Source organism: Thamnophis elegans, chromosome 10 (genome assembly GCF_009769535.1).
Source record: "Thamnophis elegans isolate rThaEle1 chromosome 10, rThaEle1.pri, whole genome shotgun sequence".
NCBI lineage: Eukaryota > Metazoa > Chordata > Lepidosauria > Squamata > Colubridae > Thamnophis > Thamnophis elegans.
Genome location: NC_045550.1, coordinates 49033300 through 49050367, shown reverse-complemented (window position 1 = coordinate 49050367; position 17068 = coordinate 49033300). Strand labels below are relative to the sequence as shown.

General features: G+C 35.3%; 1 protein-coding gene across 1 annotated transcript in view; it reads left to right on the top strand.

The window, feature by feature from the left end:
* LOC116513691 overlaps positions 1–16574 on the top strand; it is a 28337-nt gene extending 11763 nt beyond the window's left edge. The window contains exons 5-16 of the mRNA XM_032224874.1: positions 219–266; positions 484–528; positions 618–661; positions 740–789; positions 1474–1691; positions 1778–2028; positions 3265–3396; positions 3629–3767; positions 4955–5008; positions 7411–7488; positions 12772–13044; positions 14356–16574. Of these exons, the coding sequence (XP_032080765.1) occupies positions 219–266; positions 484–528; positions 618–661; positions 740–789; positions 1474–1691; positions 1778–2028; positions 3265–3396; positions 3629–3767; positions 4955–5008; positions 7411–7488; positions 12772–13044; positions 14356–14375 (1352 nt within the window). The 3' untranslated portion in view covers positions 14376–16574. The remainder of the gene's footprint in view (positions 1–218; positions 267–483; positions 529–617; positions 662–739; positions 790–1473; positions 1692–1777; positions 2029–3264; positions 3397–3628; positions 3768–4954; positions 5009–7410; positions 7489–12771; positions 13045–14355) is intronic.
* Positions 16575–17068: the final 494 nt, after the last annotated feature.

Below are 17068 nucleotides of genomic sequence, written 5' to 3'. Positions count from 1 at the left end.
TTCCCCAGGATTTTGGCAAATAAAGCATAGGCAGTTAATTAAAATAAAATGCATGGGACTTGGGGTGAGAATCTAAAAGGTAGATTCTCATTTATTAAAAAGAATCTGATATGATTCCTCAAATGACAGGAATCATTCATATGTTATATTTCATTAATGATTTTAAAAATCCTATCTGATTCAGTGTATAATTCACTTTATTATTATTATTTTTACAGTTGAAGAAGCAGAAGAGAAAGAGTTACAGCTGTATTGCAGTAAATCAGGTACATTGTATATTTCACAATGTGGCCCAGAATTTTGGAAAAATGGAGCACAGGCAATGAATAAAAGTTAATTAATTCATTAAATGGGGATGGGATATCTAAAAGGACAAAGCACTTATATAAACCTGATTTGATCTCAGAGGACAGGAGTCATTCCAATGTTATGTTTTGATAACAATTTTAAAAATTGTATCTGATTTATAATTTTCTTTTACAGTTGAACAACCAGACGAAAAAGAGTTGCAGAATGGTGGTGAATCCGGTATGTACCCTTAGAAGATAGTATATTTTGAAATGTTAAAAGAGTTTTTTTTTTAAATAATCTAATTTTGTTTTATTGTTTCATTTTAGAAGTTAACATCCAGCAATGCTGTAAACACTGCATAATCCAAAAAGTAGGTTTGGAAATTTCAAATTGCTTTAAATCTTAATTCATAAATATGAATTAATTCATATTTTCTTTTCTTTTAAAGAAGCAACATGAACAAGTCACTCCCAGAAGATTTCTGAAAGGACAGTTTTGGTAGCTATTATCTATTATTATTATAACTGGAAACATTTCTGGAATTGTTTATTCCATATATATATAATGCTTCATATATTTCAGTGTACAATCTTTGCAAGGCAAATTGTGTATTTTGAAATTATGATAAGAGAGTCCACTTCATAGAAGATGGAAATTATGAACTTACTGGTATATTTTGTATCTTACTGTTACTTATTAAAGTACATTAAAATACATTCATTATCATTATGTGAAATATAACAAACATAGTCTAAGAGGCTAATATTATAATGTACACTAATTATACTATGCACACACACACACATACATACATACATACATAAGCACACAGTATGTGTGGGTGTGCGTGTATGTATGTATATATATATATATTTCTAATTACAGTATATTAATAGGTAACAATCTGTTTGCTAAGGGTTTTTGCACTGAAAAATAACATTTGTGACTTTCATCTTTTTTGTATTGTTAAGAAATGGTTTGCATGACAATTTCAAAACATTTTTAATTAGCATATTATTTTAGATGCAAAAGTCAACAATAGATTATCTTAATGCTCATAGGTGGAAGAATTATGCTAGCACCAATATTCTGTCTTATGTGTTTTTAATTATTTATATGGAAAGATAAAAAACTACAAATATTTAGAGATTCAGTGTTATCTTTTGTATGTCATTTGTTTAGCTTGAAGCTGGATTGTGAAGGAACTTTTGAATGTACAGCGACAGGATTAATTTTTGAAGTAACCAGATCTGTTACCATTGAATATTCAGTTTTGTCTTGGACCAAATATGCTGCTTATGTTAAAGAACCTTGGATTGTCGTGGGCCCTATATTTGATATCAAATGTTCCTCTTCTGCTCTTACTTCGATTCAGTTTCCACACACCCTCTGCCTGAATGGTAAGATTCATTGTAAATTATTTCATTTATTTATGTATTGTGGCACATTCTTTAGAAAGTTCTAACATTTTGGAATTTGTGTGCAGATCACTTGTCTGAGAAGGCCTTCAAAGTATTCCATTTCAAAAAGAATAGTCCGGAATTTGAAAGCTCCATTGATCATTCAACCACACATGTCAAGTGGCACGTGAGCTCACTATCTCCAGTTGGACCAGTAATTGAGAGATATGATCCAGTATATTATCACGGGGTAGTCATTTTATATAAAGTTATCAACAATCATCCTTCCTTGAAATTCCGTGTATATATAGCTACAAATAACAATTCATTTATAAAGGTAAGATCAACTATTTTTTTCTTTTTTGGAAAAATAAATTCTTCATCTTTTTAAAGGCAGAAGCTTTGACTGTACAGTTGTTTCTAATGGATTCTTAATAAAAAGTTCTAAGAAAGTGATTACGTTTGGATCTCTTGCCATTGCAAGTAAAAGTCAGCCACGTCCCCGGACAGGTTCTATCGGTGGCGGCAGCATCTTGATTTTCAGTTCTGTGCATGCGCAAAACAATCTTCATTGCAAAAATTTATATATTTTTTCCTTTTCTAACATTGTGCACATGCACAGACCTTTTTAGGTGCACATGCGTATGTGTGTGGAGTGTACGCATGCAATTTTTTTTGCACGCTGAACCGGCAGTAATGCCGGCAGGAACCCACCCCTGGTTTAAGTTCACCCAACCTGGATCAGCTGGGTGACATTCAGGAGATTGAAATGCCATTTTGAATTTCAGTTTCTGCTGTACTTCTTATCATTATTTTATCTTATTGAATAATGTACTTATATTTTAGTTTAATGTATTTTATTGTTATTTTATTTTTTAATGTATTTAATTTGTTTTTATTGTACTTTTAAAGATTTTGTTTGTGAGCCAAAAGAAAAATAAAACAGTGAGAAATCTTGCCAAACAAAGGCTAGGCAAATAGCTAAATTAAATGCTATATTAATACTATATACCAGTTCTGTATTCTGCACATTTCTAGGGTTCCTATGCTTAAAACTAAGAAAGTACAATTTCTTTCTAACAAAACAAATGGGAGCCAAAATACCAATATAATGAATGAATCAGTGGTGGGTTCCGGATCCCATCGCAACTGGTTCACTGCGACGGGGCCGGGTGTCCACCGCGTGCACATGCGCCGCATAACGTATACACACCACTGCCCTGCGATGCTCCAGCTGCTCAGTGGAGCATCGCGCAGTCGCTGTACGCTGTGTACGCATGTGCAAATGGCCTGGTTGTGTCAAATATAGGTAAGGAACGCCGGCAGGCGGGTGGGCCCTCTGAAGCACTGTCCCGGAATGGTGCCTGCTGCTCCCAGCAGGCACTGGTATGTCCGTACTGGGGCGTATCAGCTGTAACTCACCACTGGAATGAATTTAAAATATTGGACAGGTAGGATAACTTAACTCCATTTTAAATTGAAATACATTAATAAACTATATATCTATTCTAATATGTCTATTATTATTCTTCCATTTCTTGATATGGATAAAAATCTTTGGTTTAATTTCTAGGATATATCCAAAACTGTAAGACGATCTCTTAATAAATTCATTAAAATTGAAAAACCTCCTTGTCATAAATTATTGCAAAATGGAAAGAAATACAGATTAACTAGTGATCCAGAAGCTGACATAACACCTGAGGTATGTTTCTCTTTCTTTTATAATTGGTTTGTCAACATATATAGAGTTTGTGAAACATGAAAATATAATCATTTGTACTTTCAATTTTGTTATTTTAAGTGAGCTCTAGCCTTTGGTATGAAAATAGCATGTACAGCAAACTATTTTATTCATTAATAACAAAGTACTTTAAAGAAGAAATGTATTTTGTCACAGTAAGCAGACTTTTAATATTTCAATATCCTTTTTCTAGGAAATTCAGTTTGGAGATGACTCTACCCTGGCAGAGAAGCCTTTCTTTGAGGTATATTTAGAACAGCCAATGGAACTTATGTTATCTTTGGTGGATTTGGAGTCCGAAGAAATTGTGTGGAAGGCAAAGCTCAGAGAATGTGAGCATATATTGAGCACAATTTAGTGCATCATGCATATGTCTAGAAATTCTATTATTTTATTATTATCATTATTAATAATGAATTGTAATTAACAAATTTGCCTACAGTGAAAATTTGTGCATTTTATGTTACTTTGGGTTTCATTTATTTTTCTAAATAAAATTAGCTTTCAATTTTAAAGCTCCTTCCCCCCAAAAATCTACAGAATGAACATAAATATTTTTAGTTTTTTATGTGAAAAACTAGTTTGGAATTTTATGTAATCACAAGGTGAAGGAAAATTAAGGAAACAATACAATATGTATTATGCTAGATCTATAGTCTTATGTGATCCCAAAGTTATATTTTGATCCTAAGGATTATTTTAATATGTCTGTGGCTTGAGCTTTGCAGAAATTGCAAATACAAACATGTAGTTATTTGAATGTAATATTATTTTCTTTCTAATTTTAGATAAGATTATCATTGTGGAGCATAATTCTTCTCTGAGTTTTGGAATGTGCAGAAAAATCAGCAATGAAAACCGCAAAGCCCATTTGCTTGAGTTTTATTGGAGGAGGGGCAGAAGAGAATATCAAGCAGTTTTTTTTTCTTCCACAGAAACCAGTCCCTTCTGTTCCTTTTCCAGTTCCCTTCATATGCCTTACAACTCAAGCAAATTGATTTTCTTATGATCTCGCTTATATCTCTAAAAACTTAGTACAAAATGAAAAATGGACCCTCCTCTTATCTTTGCTCAGGTTCATTGCATTTATCAAAGTTTTCTGGCATCTTTGTAGGTACTGTAGCAAAGTTACTCTGAATTTCTCCTTTTCCACAATGATTGAAGAAAAATTTAATGTACTGTAATCTTAGGACATAAGAAACACTATGTATTTTGGCCTTTTCCTTTGCTCTCAGATACAGGGCAGTTGACCCTAGATAACTAGATCTTTCTGTTTTGATTAGGTATTTGTGAGTAGTAGGAAACTCAACTTTTATATATACTTGCTTGATTAGTTTCTGCTTTATAAAATTCATTGAAATTTGGCCCATATATTTTTAAAAGCTATAAACTTACTTGCACAGTAAATGTCTGTTTGACCTGTATTATTTATATCATTCTTTAACTATGTCATCCTTTAATTAGTATTGCAAATTACTTTACCACATGCTTTAATTTTTTTTTTTTTGCATTTGGGTAGCTGATTGGACTCTACATAACCAGAATGATAATGAACAGGAGAAATCTCTTAACCGTAAGTGTTTGAAACAGATCTGTTTAAAATCTGTTTTGTACAGCATATATTTACATTCACTTTTCTGTGACTACTCAAAGGGAGCATTCATGTGTCTTTCCAACTATAAACATCTGGGGAAATTGTAGCCATCTATTATTGCTGAAGCACAACATAATAATGCCTTTGCTAATCTTGTGTTCTATCTAAGACAGTGATGGCGAACCTATGACACGCATGTCAGTACTGACACGCGTAGCCATTTGGGGTGACACGCACAGGATTTCATGCGATTCATCCTCGGCTCCTGCACGTCCGCCAAGGATGAAAGAATCTGTGTGATCTCCCCCGCCCACACTCACTTACTGTATCGCCGCCGCCCCTTTCTGAGCGCAGGGGCTGCTGGTAAGGCGTGCGTGCCGTGCGCACACACGTCATCAGCGCGGCGAGGGAGGACCCGCAGGAGAGGAGCGCGGGAACAGTGCGCGCCTCTCTCCAGTCAGGCCGGCACAGAGAGTCTACTCCTGGGACTGTCGGTTACGACCGCACCACACTTATCTCAGTTCACGGCAGGGCTGTGGAGTCTGCTGCTTCCAGCTCCACGTCCTCATCAACATGCTGCTCCGGCCCGCCCCCGCTATGAATATTCATATTCTTCGCCCTCGCGTCACTAGGAATATTCATAGCAGGGGCAGGCTGGAGCGGCATGTTGATGAGGACGTGGAGCTGGAAGCAGCCGACTCCACAGCCCTGGTTCACGGCACCCCAAACAAGTTCAATAATATCAAGGGCAACATATGAAATCGACTGATGAACAAAGAAGTTACTAAGCAGGTATGTTAAATAATTTGTTTTTGGTTTATTAAATACAATTATATATTGCAATTATACATTTTTGTAGTTTAAACTATAAATTGCGCAAAATTATGTTTTTGTCGAAGTGACACACAACGCGAGTTATGCTCGATTTTTTGCCGATTTTTGACACACCACGCCAAAAAGGTTGCCCATCACTGATCTAAGACAAAATATAATTCAGTTACTGTCTGCGACCTCCTTAATGTTTTATTAAAGTGTAGAAGGCAGTCAAATGAAATAATTAAGACTTAATATGAAGGTTTAGGGGAAAAGATAGTGATTACCAGCTAAAATTGGACAGAAAAGCCTATTGGGGGCTAAAACATAATCCAACACTATTTTTTATAAAGACATCTTTATAAAAGATATAAAAATTGGGGTTTTCATGAGCTGTAATCCATAATCATCGTGATTATGACAAATTACGGCTTGAACTATTTTGCTTTGCATGTAATGAGTCTATCTCATATATTAGTTTCACCTTTTAAGTTGCATTACTGAAATAAATGAACTTTTGCACGATATTCTAATTTTTCAAGTTTCACCTGTATTAGTACAATTGATGGTGAATAAGGGAGTAGAACAGAAGGGAAATACTCTAAAAGATGTGAAAAGGAAATGGGAGAAACATTAATACAGCTGGAAAGAAGAAAAGGGGGTTAGAACAGGGAGTCATAGAATTAGACAGTGGAGAAAAAGGGCGAGAAAAAGGGAGAGAAAATTAGAGAACATAGTTACAATGCAGATTCAAAAGTAGGTAAAATAAAAGAATTAAAATAAGTGCATGGGAGACAACAAAAAAAGAAGATAAAAATTAGGATGAAGGTGAAAGATGTGGGATAGAGAGAAAGGAAAGGAATGTAAAGCAACATTTTATGAAAATACCTTATAATGTGTATGAATATTAGAACTATATAAGTTGGATAACTGCTCTTTATGTGGTGTGAGACAAAATTCATATTTGAATATATATTAGTAAGGTAGTAATATAATATATATTACTATTAGAATTATAGAGGCTGAAAAATAGTTTGTAAATTAGAAAAAACAGAATTTGTATAATGTATTATTAATTATCTATAAAAATGTGATTAACAGTGAAAAGCTAGGATTAAGTAATTTGATAAATGCTTGAAAGATCATGATTGATGCTAGAAGTGCATATTGAAATATTGAATAATGAAAAAAGGAAGGATAGCGTTTTTGAATATTAGAATGATAGGGGAAGGGGGAAAAAGGAGGGCTAAAATAGAGGTGGAAATAAGAGGGGGAAAATAGCAAAAACAATGTTAAGATGATACAGTGTATAGCAGGACTATGAAAAGGTTTAGAATTGAAGGATGATAGTAGAAATTACATGTTAGTAAAACTAAAAATGAAAATGAAATGTAATTACTAGGAATAATACTGTTATGTTTATTGGTACTGAACTGTATGACACCCAGGAATCAAACCATTCACAAAATGAAATGTATAAAAAAATACAAAAAATAAAAAAACTTTATTTTAAAAAAAGCATGAAAGACTACACTATGCTTCCTGGTTTTTTGCCTTGTGTGCTTTAGGTGTTGGGAAACGAAAAGCTACCACCAAACTTCAAAATGAACTTTGCTGTAAGCGACGAAACATGCCAGACATCACAGGTAAATATTTTATGTACTTTTTTTTTTTAAAAAATGTGACTTTTAGTTTTTCCATATAGTGAAATAATGTGTTTTAAATAGGAAATAACAAACTGAACTAGGGAAATGTAACATTTGAATGCCTATGCAATCATTCTTAGTCCATTTTTATGAAATATTAATGTATTTATAAATGTCCACAAGAGGGAGATCTTAGATTTCTGTTACTTTGATACTTTTAAATGAATTACAGCAAAGATTCCTGAAATTCTAATTAAGATGATATTAGTTATATTTTCTCCTCTTTGATAACTATTTATGATCTTTTACCAACAGTGGGAATAGAAGGCATGTTTACTCTCTTCCATGTTATAAGCAATGTTTGTTTGGGTGTGTTTATGTGTGTCCATTCTTTCTCCCCGGAGAAACAATTCATTTATTTATTTAGAAAAATTTATATCGCCACCAAACTCACTCTCAATGACTCCAGATGGCTTACAAGGATAAAAAGCACAATATAAAAGCAGTAAACAATTAATAGCACCTGTTACCTTCAATGCAATGGTAAAAAACTAACAAAAATTAAAAATAAAGAGAAAAAAGAGTAGAAAGGATAAAATGTGCAAAGGGGAAAAATAGAAAACCGAAAGAATACAGTGAAGAGAATACACACACACACACACACACACACACACACACACAAACACACGACTTTCAACTCTCATCATAACAAGTACCGTATTTCCCCATAAATAAAACCAGGACTCTTCTGGTATATCTTCTGATGATATTCCTCCAACATAGTTCTCAACCTCTATCCATAGAAATCTATCCATAGAGGTGAACATTGCTATTAAGACTGTTGTTATAACTTCAGAGTCCGTTTTTCAAAATTATCCTTCAGCATTTTCAGTGTTACAACATTTTGCATCACTCTGTAGCTGTTAAGGTTTATATATATGCACCTCCTTTAAATGAAAACCTTTGGTTCCCTCTAGTGTCCAATTTCTAAAATTGATTATCTCTTTTATATTTAAAGCAAGTCAACTTTTTCACAAATAGGATTCTTAAAATTAATTCCAAAATATTATTTCAAATTTATCTGGTTCCTTAATCCATTTATAACTTTCTAAATTCAAGGTCTTAATTAGCTTTTTGCTGCTTATTTCATTTTTTAAAAAAAGTTTCTAAGCATGCAGTTAAATTTTTCTTTCATTAAGGATTGAAGAGACTCATCTAGTGTTTTCTGACGTGTTGTTCCAAAGGTTTTTTAATACCTGAAAAGAAATTAATAAGCAATTTCCAAATGTGAATAGAAAAGGAAATATATTAACGTAGTGTCTTTTTAAAGGTATCAACTGCATTTTGAGCAAGATGGCTTTTCTCTTGTCTCCTAGTACTCAAAACCTTCAGGAGATTTGTCTCCTTGAAAGGAACAATTAGGAATGATATCCTGTACTCCCTTTATCTGGTGAGTTTCAAAGAGCCAGTATACTTGCAGACTCTTTGTTCTTCACCATGGTCATTGCCTCCGCTTTTAACAGAGCCTTCTTCCTTTTGCCACTTCTCCCTCTGGAAATCTTATAATACAGGGGTGTCAAACTCACAATATCACGGTGGCGTCACGTGATGTATCGGGACTCTCCCCCCCCTTTTGCTAAACGGGGGGTAAGCGCGTGATGCATCTGGCCTGCAGGCTGGGAGTTTCACAGCCCTGCCATAATACCTACATATTTATGCGTGTGTCTATTTGGGCCTAATTGAGTGTATACAGATGCATTTCCTCTGAATATGGGCATGTACGTTTCTGCATTCCCTTGTGCTGAACCTGTGTATTTTTATGAATAACTGCTTTAAGAAATAGGGGAAAGTAACGTGTAGGTCATGTGACTTGGAAGATGCTGGAAGTTTCTTAGTATGGCCTTGGCCTAAGCTGCTTTACAACTTCCCCTGTCAAAGGGATCTATTGCCGTCCCACCGCCCCGGCGCTAAAGGCAAAAGCCGCCCTGCCGCTATGTCCAAAAGCCCTGGCCTGCTGCTATGTCCAAAAGCCCTGCTGCTATGTCCAAAACCTGTTTCACAGAGGATTTCAACTCTGCTCTTGTCTACCATGATGAAAATGTAAAAATGTAAAAAGAAAAAGGCAAGAGCTGCTGAGGTCAGGCTAGATTAGCTGCTGCCAGAGTCCCCAATGGATGACACTGCGTAACTGTTTAAAAAAGCCTCTTTAAAAAGTGCCCTCTACAGGAGGAGGCGAGAGAACCAAGTGCCTCATCTACATAAAGAATTTTTTGGCTTTTAACCCTTGCTTAACTCTGCTCGAGTGATCATAAAGATAGACTAAATGAGGCACATGGTTCTCCCGCCTCCTCTTGTAGAGGGCACTTTTTTAGAGGCTTTTTTAAACAGTTAAGCACTAAGCAGAGTCATCCACTGTGACTCTGGCAGCAACTACCTCAGCCTTTTTCCTTTTAATTTTTTTTTTCTTTTCATGATCACAGTGGTGAGGCCCTTCCTCCCCTGACTGCATGTCACTGCTTTAAAGTACTTTATTTCTGTCATTGACAAACCATCCAGAGTAAAATAATATACAATTGAAGGATAATATAAAATAAATAAAACAAAGTGGAATAAAAAAGGGTAAACTGAACATGACCAGCACAGGTGAAACGTTTTTAGTTCATATAAACAACTTTGAACATAGACTATTAGATTAAGGCTTCACTGAAACCAATAAACAGAAGTTATCAGTTATTGTTGCCATTAATCTCGAAACAAGTGTAATCAAGTTAAACGTCTGAATGAAGTTCCTTCAAATCTTGATAAATTTTGACCTTCAACTAGTTTTGGGGAATATCCCAATTGAATCAACAAGAGAGATTTAGCAACAACTGCCAGAATCTGGGTTGTAACCTCCACAGATGCCTGGCCTAAGTAAGTTATATTTGGATTGGGAAAATTAAATGTTAGTATAATTACAACCTTGTATTATGTATAGCTATAGAAGAAGAGCTGGGAGGCAGAATTAAGTGCATTATCAGTTTAGAGACTTTACATTCCCACAAGTGCCAAGTTTAACTCTTCCTGAATTCTTTTGATCCTTATCTGGTGACAATTTAATGTTGAACTTTAGATGACTAGAGTCTTGCATATAAGCTTTTAGAAATTTCCTGTGTGCAACTTAATGGGTGATGCTGATTCTTTGCACTTGATAGCAGCAAAAGAAAAGTAAAACTTGGGCATTAAAGTTATAACACTAAGTGAATGCTGGCTGTGTGATGAAATCTCAGACTGGCAGAGGCAGTATCTTATGCATTATTTGCTGCATATGGCAATTGCACACTCTATAATCTTGGGTCATGAAAAATTATTGCGATGTTTACAACATTCCACTTGTCCCTTATCTGTCTATTAATATGTCATCTGTATTTAATCAGTCATGTGACACAATTCATAATCTTTGTTTTAGAGCAGTTTATATTCAGCCAGACTCTGACTTGTGTTAAAAAAAAAAAAAAATTGCATAAAGCAAAAAACAGAGTCCTTTGCAAGGCAACTTTACAGGGTGATAATGCTACTGTGAAAAGGCAAGATATATAATTAAATGATTTATATAGATGTTAAATAATCATGGAACTAACAAGTAACCTTGCTCAATGCATTTTTTTTATTATGGATCCTGCCTTACAATTTGTCTCTAATACTGGAATGGGTTTTGCAACACAAATTATATATTGATAAAAGGAGCAGCCTGACAATACTAATTTCACCCAGTAAGATTCACCCATATCTTAACAACAAATCTGAAATGTCTTGAAATCTATGAAAGCAATATACCCGGGATGGCGAACCTATGGCACACATGCCACAGGTGGCACGCGGAGCCATTTGTCAGGGCACACGAGGCTCCTGAAGCCTCCGGAGGGTCTCGGGGGGGGGGAGGCTGTTTTCACCCTCCCCAGGCTCCTATAAAGCCTCTGGAGCCTGGGGAGGGCGAAAAAAGCATGCAAAAAATGGGAGGTCGTGTTTGTGATGCGTGAATGCATGCTGGGGGAGTAGCACATTGTATTATGGGTGTGGCACGCCCATGCACAGTCCCCCTGCGCTTCCCCTGCTTATGGCATGTGAGGCAAAAAAGGTTCGCCATCGCTGCAATATATTGTCTTGGAAATTGACTCTCCTTTTCCTACGCAGTTGGGTAGGAGCAAAATCTGACTATGTTGTCTCTGAAGCTCGCTTGCTTATCTGCTAAAATGTTACATTACTGCAGTGGTTCCCCATATTTCTGGCTTGGCGACTGGTGTGGGGGGGAGAAGGGATGGTTCCATGCGAGCATGCATACACCTGTGCAAGTGGAGCTGCATGCATGAACGTGCATGACCACTGCTTGTGCAGTCTGGTTCTGAATGGGCCACAGCCCAGTAGTAGGCCACAGCTTGGGGGTTGGGAAGCCTTGCATCACTGAATTTAATTTTGAGATTTCAGCAATAGATTCTTAATAGAATCTGGTTTTGAATATTTCCTTAATAGCTTGATCAGATCTCCTCCCCCTTAATATGAATAATGATGGTTAAATCCCAACCTTTCTGTATGACTGTAGCATGAACAGTGGCAGTAAACTGTGGTAAATAGAAACTTCTACCATTTATATGTCTGGTTTAAGAATATCTCTGTGAATCAGATCATTGCATTGAGAGAGAGGGAGGGAGGGAGGGCAAGCACACAATTCTAGTCCTTCCTTAGGCATGAAAGCCAGCACTGGGATAGGTGGCATCTTCTCTCGCTTCCCACCTATCTTCTCATGATTGAATGAGGAGGTATGAATATAACATGCATTACAAAACTCAAATTTATGCTGACCTCATTATTTGGCTTATTTATGGAGGCTCTGATATGCTGCTATGGGTCAGTTGTTATCTACTTTGCTGCTCTGGTGGAGACTTTAAAGTCCTGGGCTTGTTTCATGTTTTTTCCCTTGGATTTATCTTTCATTCCTTCTCAATTACAATCATATCTTCGCATTTGAAATAATATCCTAGTTGAAAGAGAACAGCAGAGCTCAGTCAGATTTCCAACTAACATGTCACAGTCAATCTTGATGCAGTATAGAGCACAGCTAACTCGCTACTAGATGCTTCTACCATCAAGGTAGATGGGAAAGATCCCGCCCCCCCATAGGTATTTGCATGTCCTCCAATCTTCCATACAAAACCATAGTACCATTTTTTACCCCACACTGCAGGCTTCTCTAGTGTATACAAAGCAATCACTACTTATAACCAATTTCTGCCTTTGTGCATTTAGATGGAACGAACAGTAATTACTTGTTAACAGATCATCAGTTGATGGTTCTCGCAATGAAAATGGGTAAAGACTGGAAAGTCATTGGTATTGGATGCCTGAAGTTGACCTTGCAAGATATCGAACAGATTGAAGCAAAAGAAGAAGATGTTAATATGTATAAATGTATGATGTTGCGGAAGTGGAGAGATTCTGAACAGAATAATGGAACAGCCCATAATTTATATAAATGCCTTGATGGTCAAGTATCCCACGAGCTGCTAGAACTCCTGAAAGGTACCTTTGCATCTTATGTAATCAAACATTTGTGGGGTTGTGTTTTTTTTGTTATTTCTTATAATTACAGAATTGGGACCCACCATAAGAAATTTGATCTTACAGGATATATTGTCATATTAGTGCCCAACGTCTCTTTCATGTTGACATGAAGAACTATTCACATTTTAAGACTTTGTTAATTCATTTATTTAATTTGACCCCATTGCAAAGATACTACTCTTGGATATTTAGAACAAAAATAATGTTGAAGTAAAAAATAAATTCTAAAATCCTCCAAATAAATTTTAAAATTCCATCCATACACCAGCATCATTTCAGTTACTGTAGACCTCCAGAACAATCATCCCAAAGGCTACTATTGTGGGAAGAGCCTATAATTAACCAGGAGGCTCCTAACTTGGATTCAACCTCCATGAAACAATAATGATATGCCTCATTTCCCCTCCTCATTTGGTAGTAGGGGACCAAAAGCAGTTTCACTTGGGATGCATGAGTTGCAAAGTCTAATTCCATCTGGAGAATACAGTCCTGAAGGTATTTTGGTGTCAAGCTTATATAGGACATTATAGATAAAAGCCAGCAGTTTGAATTTCACTGAATCATTTGGAGTATGTGGTTGGGGTAGAAATATAGCCTGGTACCCTATTCAAAATTATTAGAAGTTTCTGAATGTCTTTCAGAAGAAGCTCCACGTAGAGCTGATTGCAGCTGATCCCAACTAGGATCACTTCCATGTTAAAATCAGACAAATCAGTTTGCCACCTTCCTTAACCCCAGTTAAGGAGTTAAATACTCTTCTGTTTCATTTGGTATTGAAATTTATAAGTTGCTACATCTTTTATACTGTTGAGTAACTGGAATGTTGCCGTAGAACGGCTTTCCCTGTCTTGAAAAATGTCCACTAATACATCCCACAAGTCCAGTTATTATGATCAATAAATTCAACTCATTCTGTAGATCTGTATGTAATCTTTCATAGTGATTACAGTTGGGATTGTAAGCTTGGTAGTTAAGTGAAGCATTTGTTAAGTGAAACTATGACTGTACTTATGAGCTTGCTTCAGCTTTTTTTTGCTTTACTGAACTGTAAGGGAGCAAATATAGGGATTGGTTATCAAATTGCTATAACTGCAAATGGTTGTTAAACAAGGCAGTTGCTAAATGAGGACTACTTGTAGTAGAGCTATACACATTTTAAGAATGATTTCAAAGTAGCAGACCTCACATGGGAATCTTTCGACGCATGCACACTCATATTTACCTAAATTCCAAGTATTGCTTAATTTTACTGCTTTATCTTTTATCCAGGTTTTTTGCAGCAAACGTGAGTTCATATGGAACCAATTTCAAAGAGAAATATTGGGAATATTCTTTTGTAAATTTTCCAGGAATTTTATTGTGAACTTAGCAACACTTTAAAACTAAGAAAAGAAAATGATGGACCAATTATTGAAACTCAGGATTAAATATGGTTTGAGAAGGAAGCAAAGTGAGTGGAATCATGAACTTCTGCAAAGGCATTTCCCCATACATTTTACTCACAGGTTCCCAGAGACATTTGCACAATCAACAATTCCTTCACTCCCAGGAGAACTGGTGCTTTCCCAAAATGTTTTCAGTTTTTGTTTGTTTATTTGGATGAGGTGAGCCTTTCTTTCACCCCCCCCCCCTATGAAAATCATCAACCTGGCATAGTGTTGTAAAGGCACTTTCTAACTGCATGCCCCAAAATAGAAACATTCAAACTTTATAGGGAGCCTCAAATGTTCTCATTCTAAATTCTACTATAGCATTCAGACTTTTTTCTGGATACCATGCTTAGAAATGAAATTTCTGGTGTCTTGAGGCATGTTTGTTTCAGTTAGTGTAATAAACAAAACTTGGGTTTCCTCAGAGGTTTATTAGGAATTCCTCAGTGAAACAACTAATAATGAAATATTTGTTTCTTGGAAGATATAAAGATTGTCCTTACCGTTCTTCTGCAAGATGCAACTGAAGGTCATGTTGGATGCGTTTTACTTTTTCTGTGGTATTAATTAATTAATTCATGGACCTTGTTCCATAGTTTTTATTTAGAGGGCTGGCAAAATGTTTAGAAATCCCCTGCTTTTTTATTCAAAAGTATATTAAAACGGTTCCACAATTTCTGTGAAGAAAAGCTGATCTTCAGAGTTGTATTTAGAATGATACAAATTTGCATAAATAATTCCTGTTTTAAGTGGCAGTTTTGTTTTTGTGGGAGGTGAGAAGCATTGATGAAATCCAATTGTCAAAATATAAGAAATGCTTAGCCATTATTTCTCCTGAGAATTTTAGATGGTTCCTCATTTCATAATTTTGTGAGCGCCTTGTACACTTGATGAGTGATGCCATGCTTAACATATCAAATTGAGATTCACCCTATGTTCAAGGAGACGAACAATTGAGCCTAGGCTAAAAGAAAAACAATTTGTTTAAGGAACTAAAAAACAAGGTGCAGGTGAACTCTGAACTAACAAAATCAGTCTTTTAAAATCTACATTTCTATTTCAGCTCTCATTTTATAGTGACTTCTCTGATAATGTTCAGAGAAAAGTGGCTTAGACAAGATATTGAAGACCACAATGTGGTTTTAGGGCTAAATGACACTACTTTTGTAAACCATATTGAAACATGAAAGATTTAAAAAAACCAAACAAACAGAAAAACAATGCTCAGGCAAAAAGAATGTGGGGAATACCCCTATTACTACTTATCTCCTTTTAAATCTGAGGAATGTCCATGACACCTATATTTTACTTTTCCTACATGGCCAAGAATGTTTAAATGACTATTGTTAGGGTAGCCAGAGCTGGTTGCAGAATTTTAGGAACTATTAAAGTGTTGTAAAGAGAAACAAAAGACAAGACTAACTCTTTGCTGATATCTAGTAGTTACTTGGAATTTTGCAGTCTAGATACAGTAATACTAACTCTTGGGCCATAATTGCACAGCAGTATAATAAGTTATTTTGGATATACAAACATGGGAGATTTTGTCATGTTTTAACATTTTCAACAAAAATCAGAAATGCCAGAACTTGGCCTAGAGCATCATGTTGGAAACCCTAGGTATGTCTGAATGAAGATGAGGACTAAAACTTATTTGAAAGTCCACAATTTTGCACTCCACAATCCTCTGCATTTTTACAAATAATTTTGTATAATTATATGTGTACTGATTTTCTATTTATTTAGGTATCTCTTTCCAAAAGTTTCCCCTATATTAATGGATACATTTGGTGGTATAATTCATCACCTCCAGGAATGTAGCAAATCCACCTCTCAATCAAACTTTGGTCCTCAAAATTAATCCTATAATCATAAAAGTGTAATTTTGCCATGTAAAACTGGCATCAAATTCCATAAAATACCTCAGATTTTTTTTAAATACCTTTTTTAAAAATGTAGCATTGGATTTAATTTTGGAACTGTAGATAGTATGTATTCACTACTCCCTAAATGTTATATATGTCTTGTAATAGAAGTAAATTTCATGATTATGTTGGTTTTCTAGATTGCATTTTTGTATTTTTTTATAATTCATTAAAATTAAATACATGTACATGCCAGTGTGCAATCTTATTTATATTGAAGCAGTCTAAATGAAGCAGTCACTGATGTTAGGCCTACTGTGTTTTGCAATTTCTCGAAAGTTTTCTTTCCCTAAAAACGAACCTTCTCTTTCTATCTTGTTTTCTAGATGCTTGAGAAGTTTTTTGGAATTTCTCATTATAGCACTTTGGGGCTTATTTGAAGACAGACATAACTTTATTTTGATTATTGACCAATACAAGTACACTCAACATAAGGAAAAACACAAAACTATCCCCTAAATAACAAGAACTCTTAGCAACCATTTGTGGGCAAAGCTTACAAATAATGTAGCAAAATGTAGCTACTTTTATAGCAAAAGTATAGGTATATACTTTTATATACCTTGATTATTTAACTGATAAATAAAAGCTATCAGAATTCCCTCTGAAATTTAAATAAAATGGTTC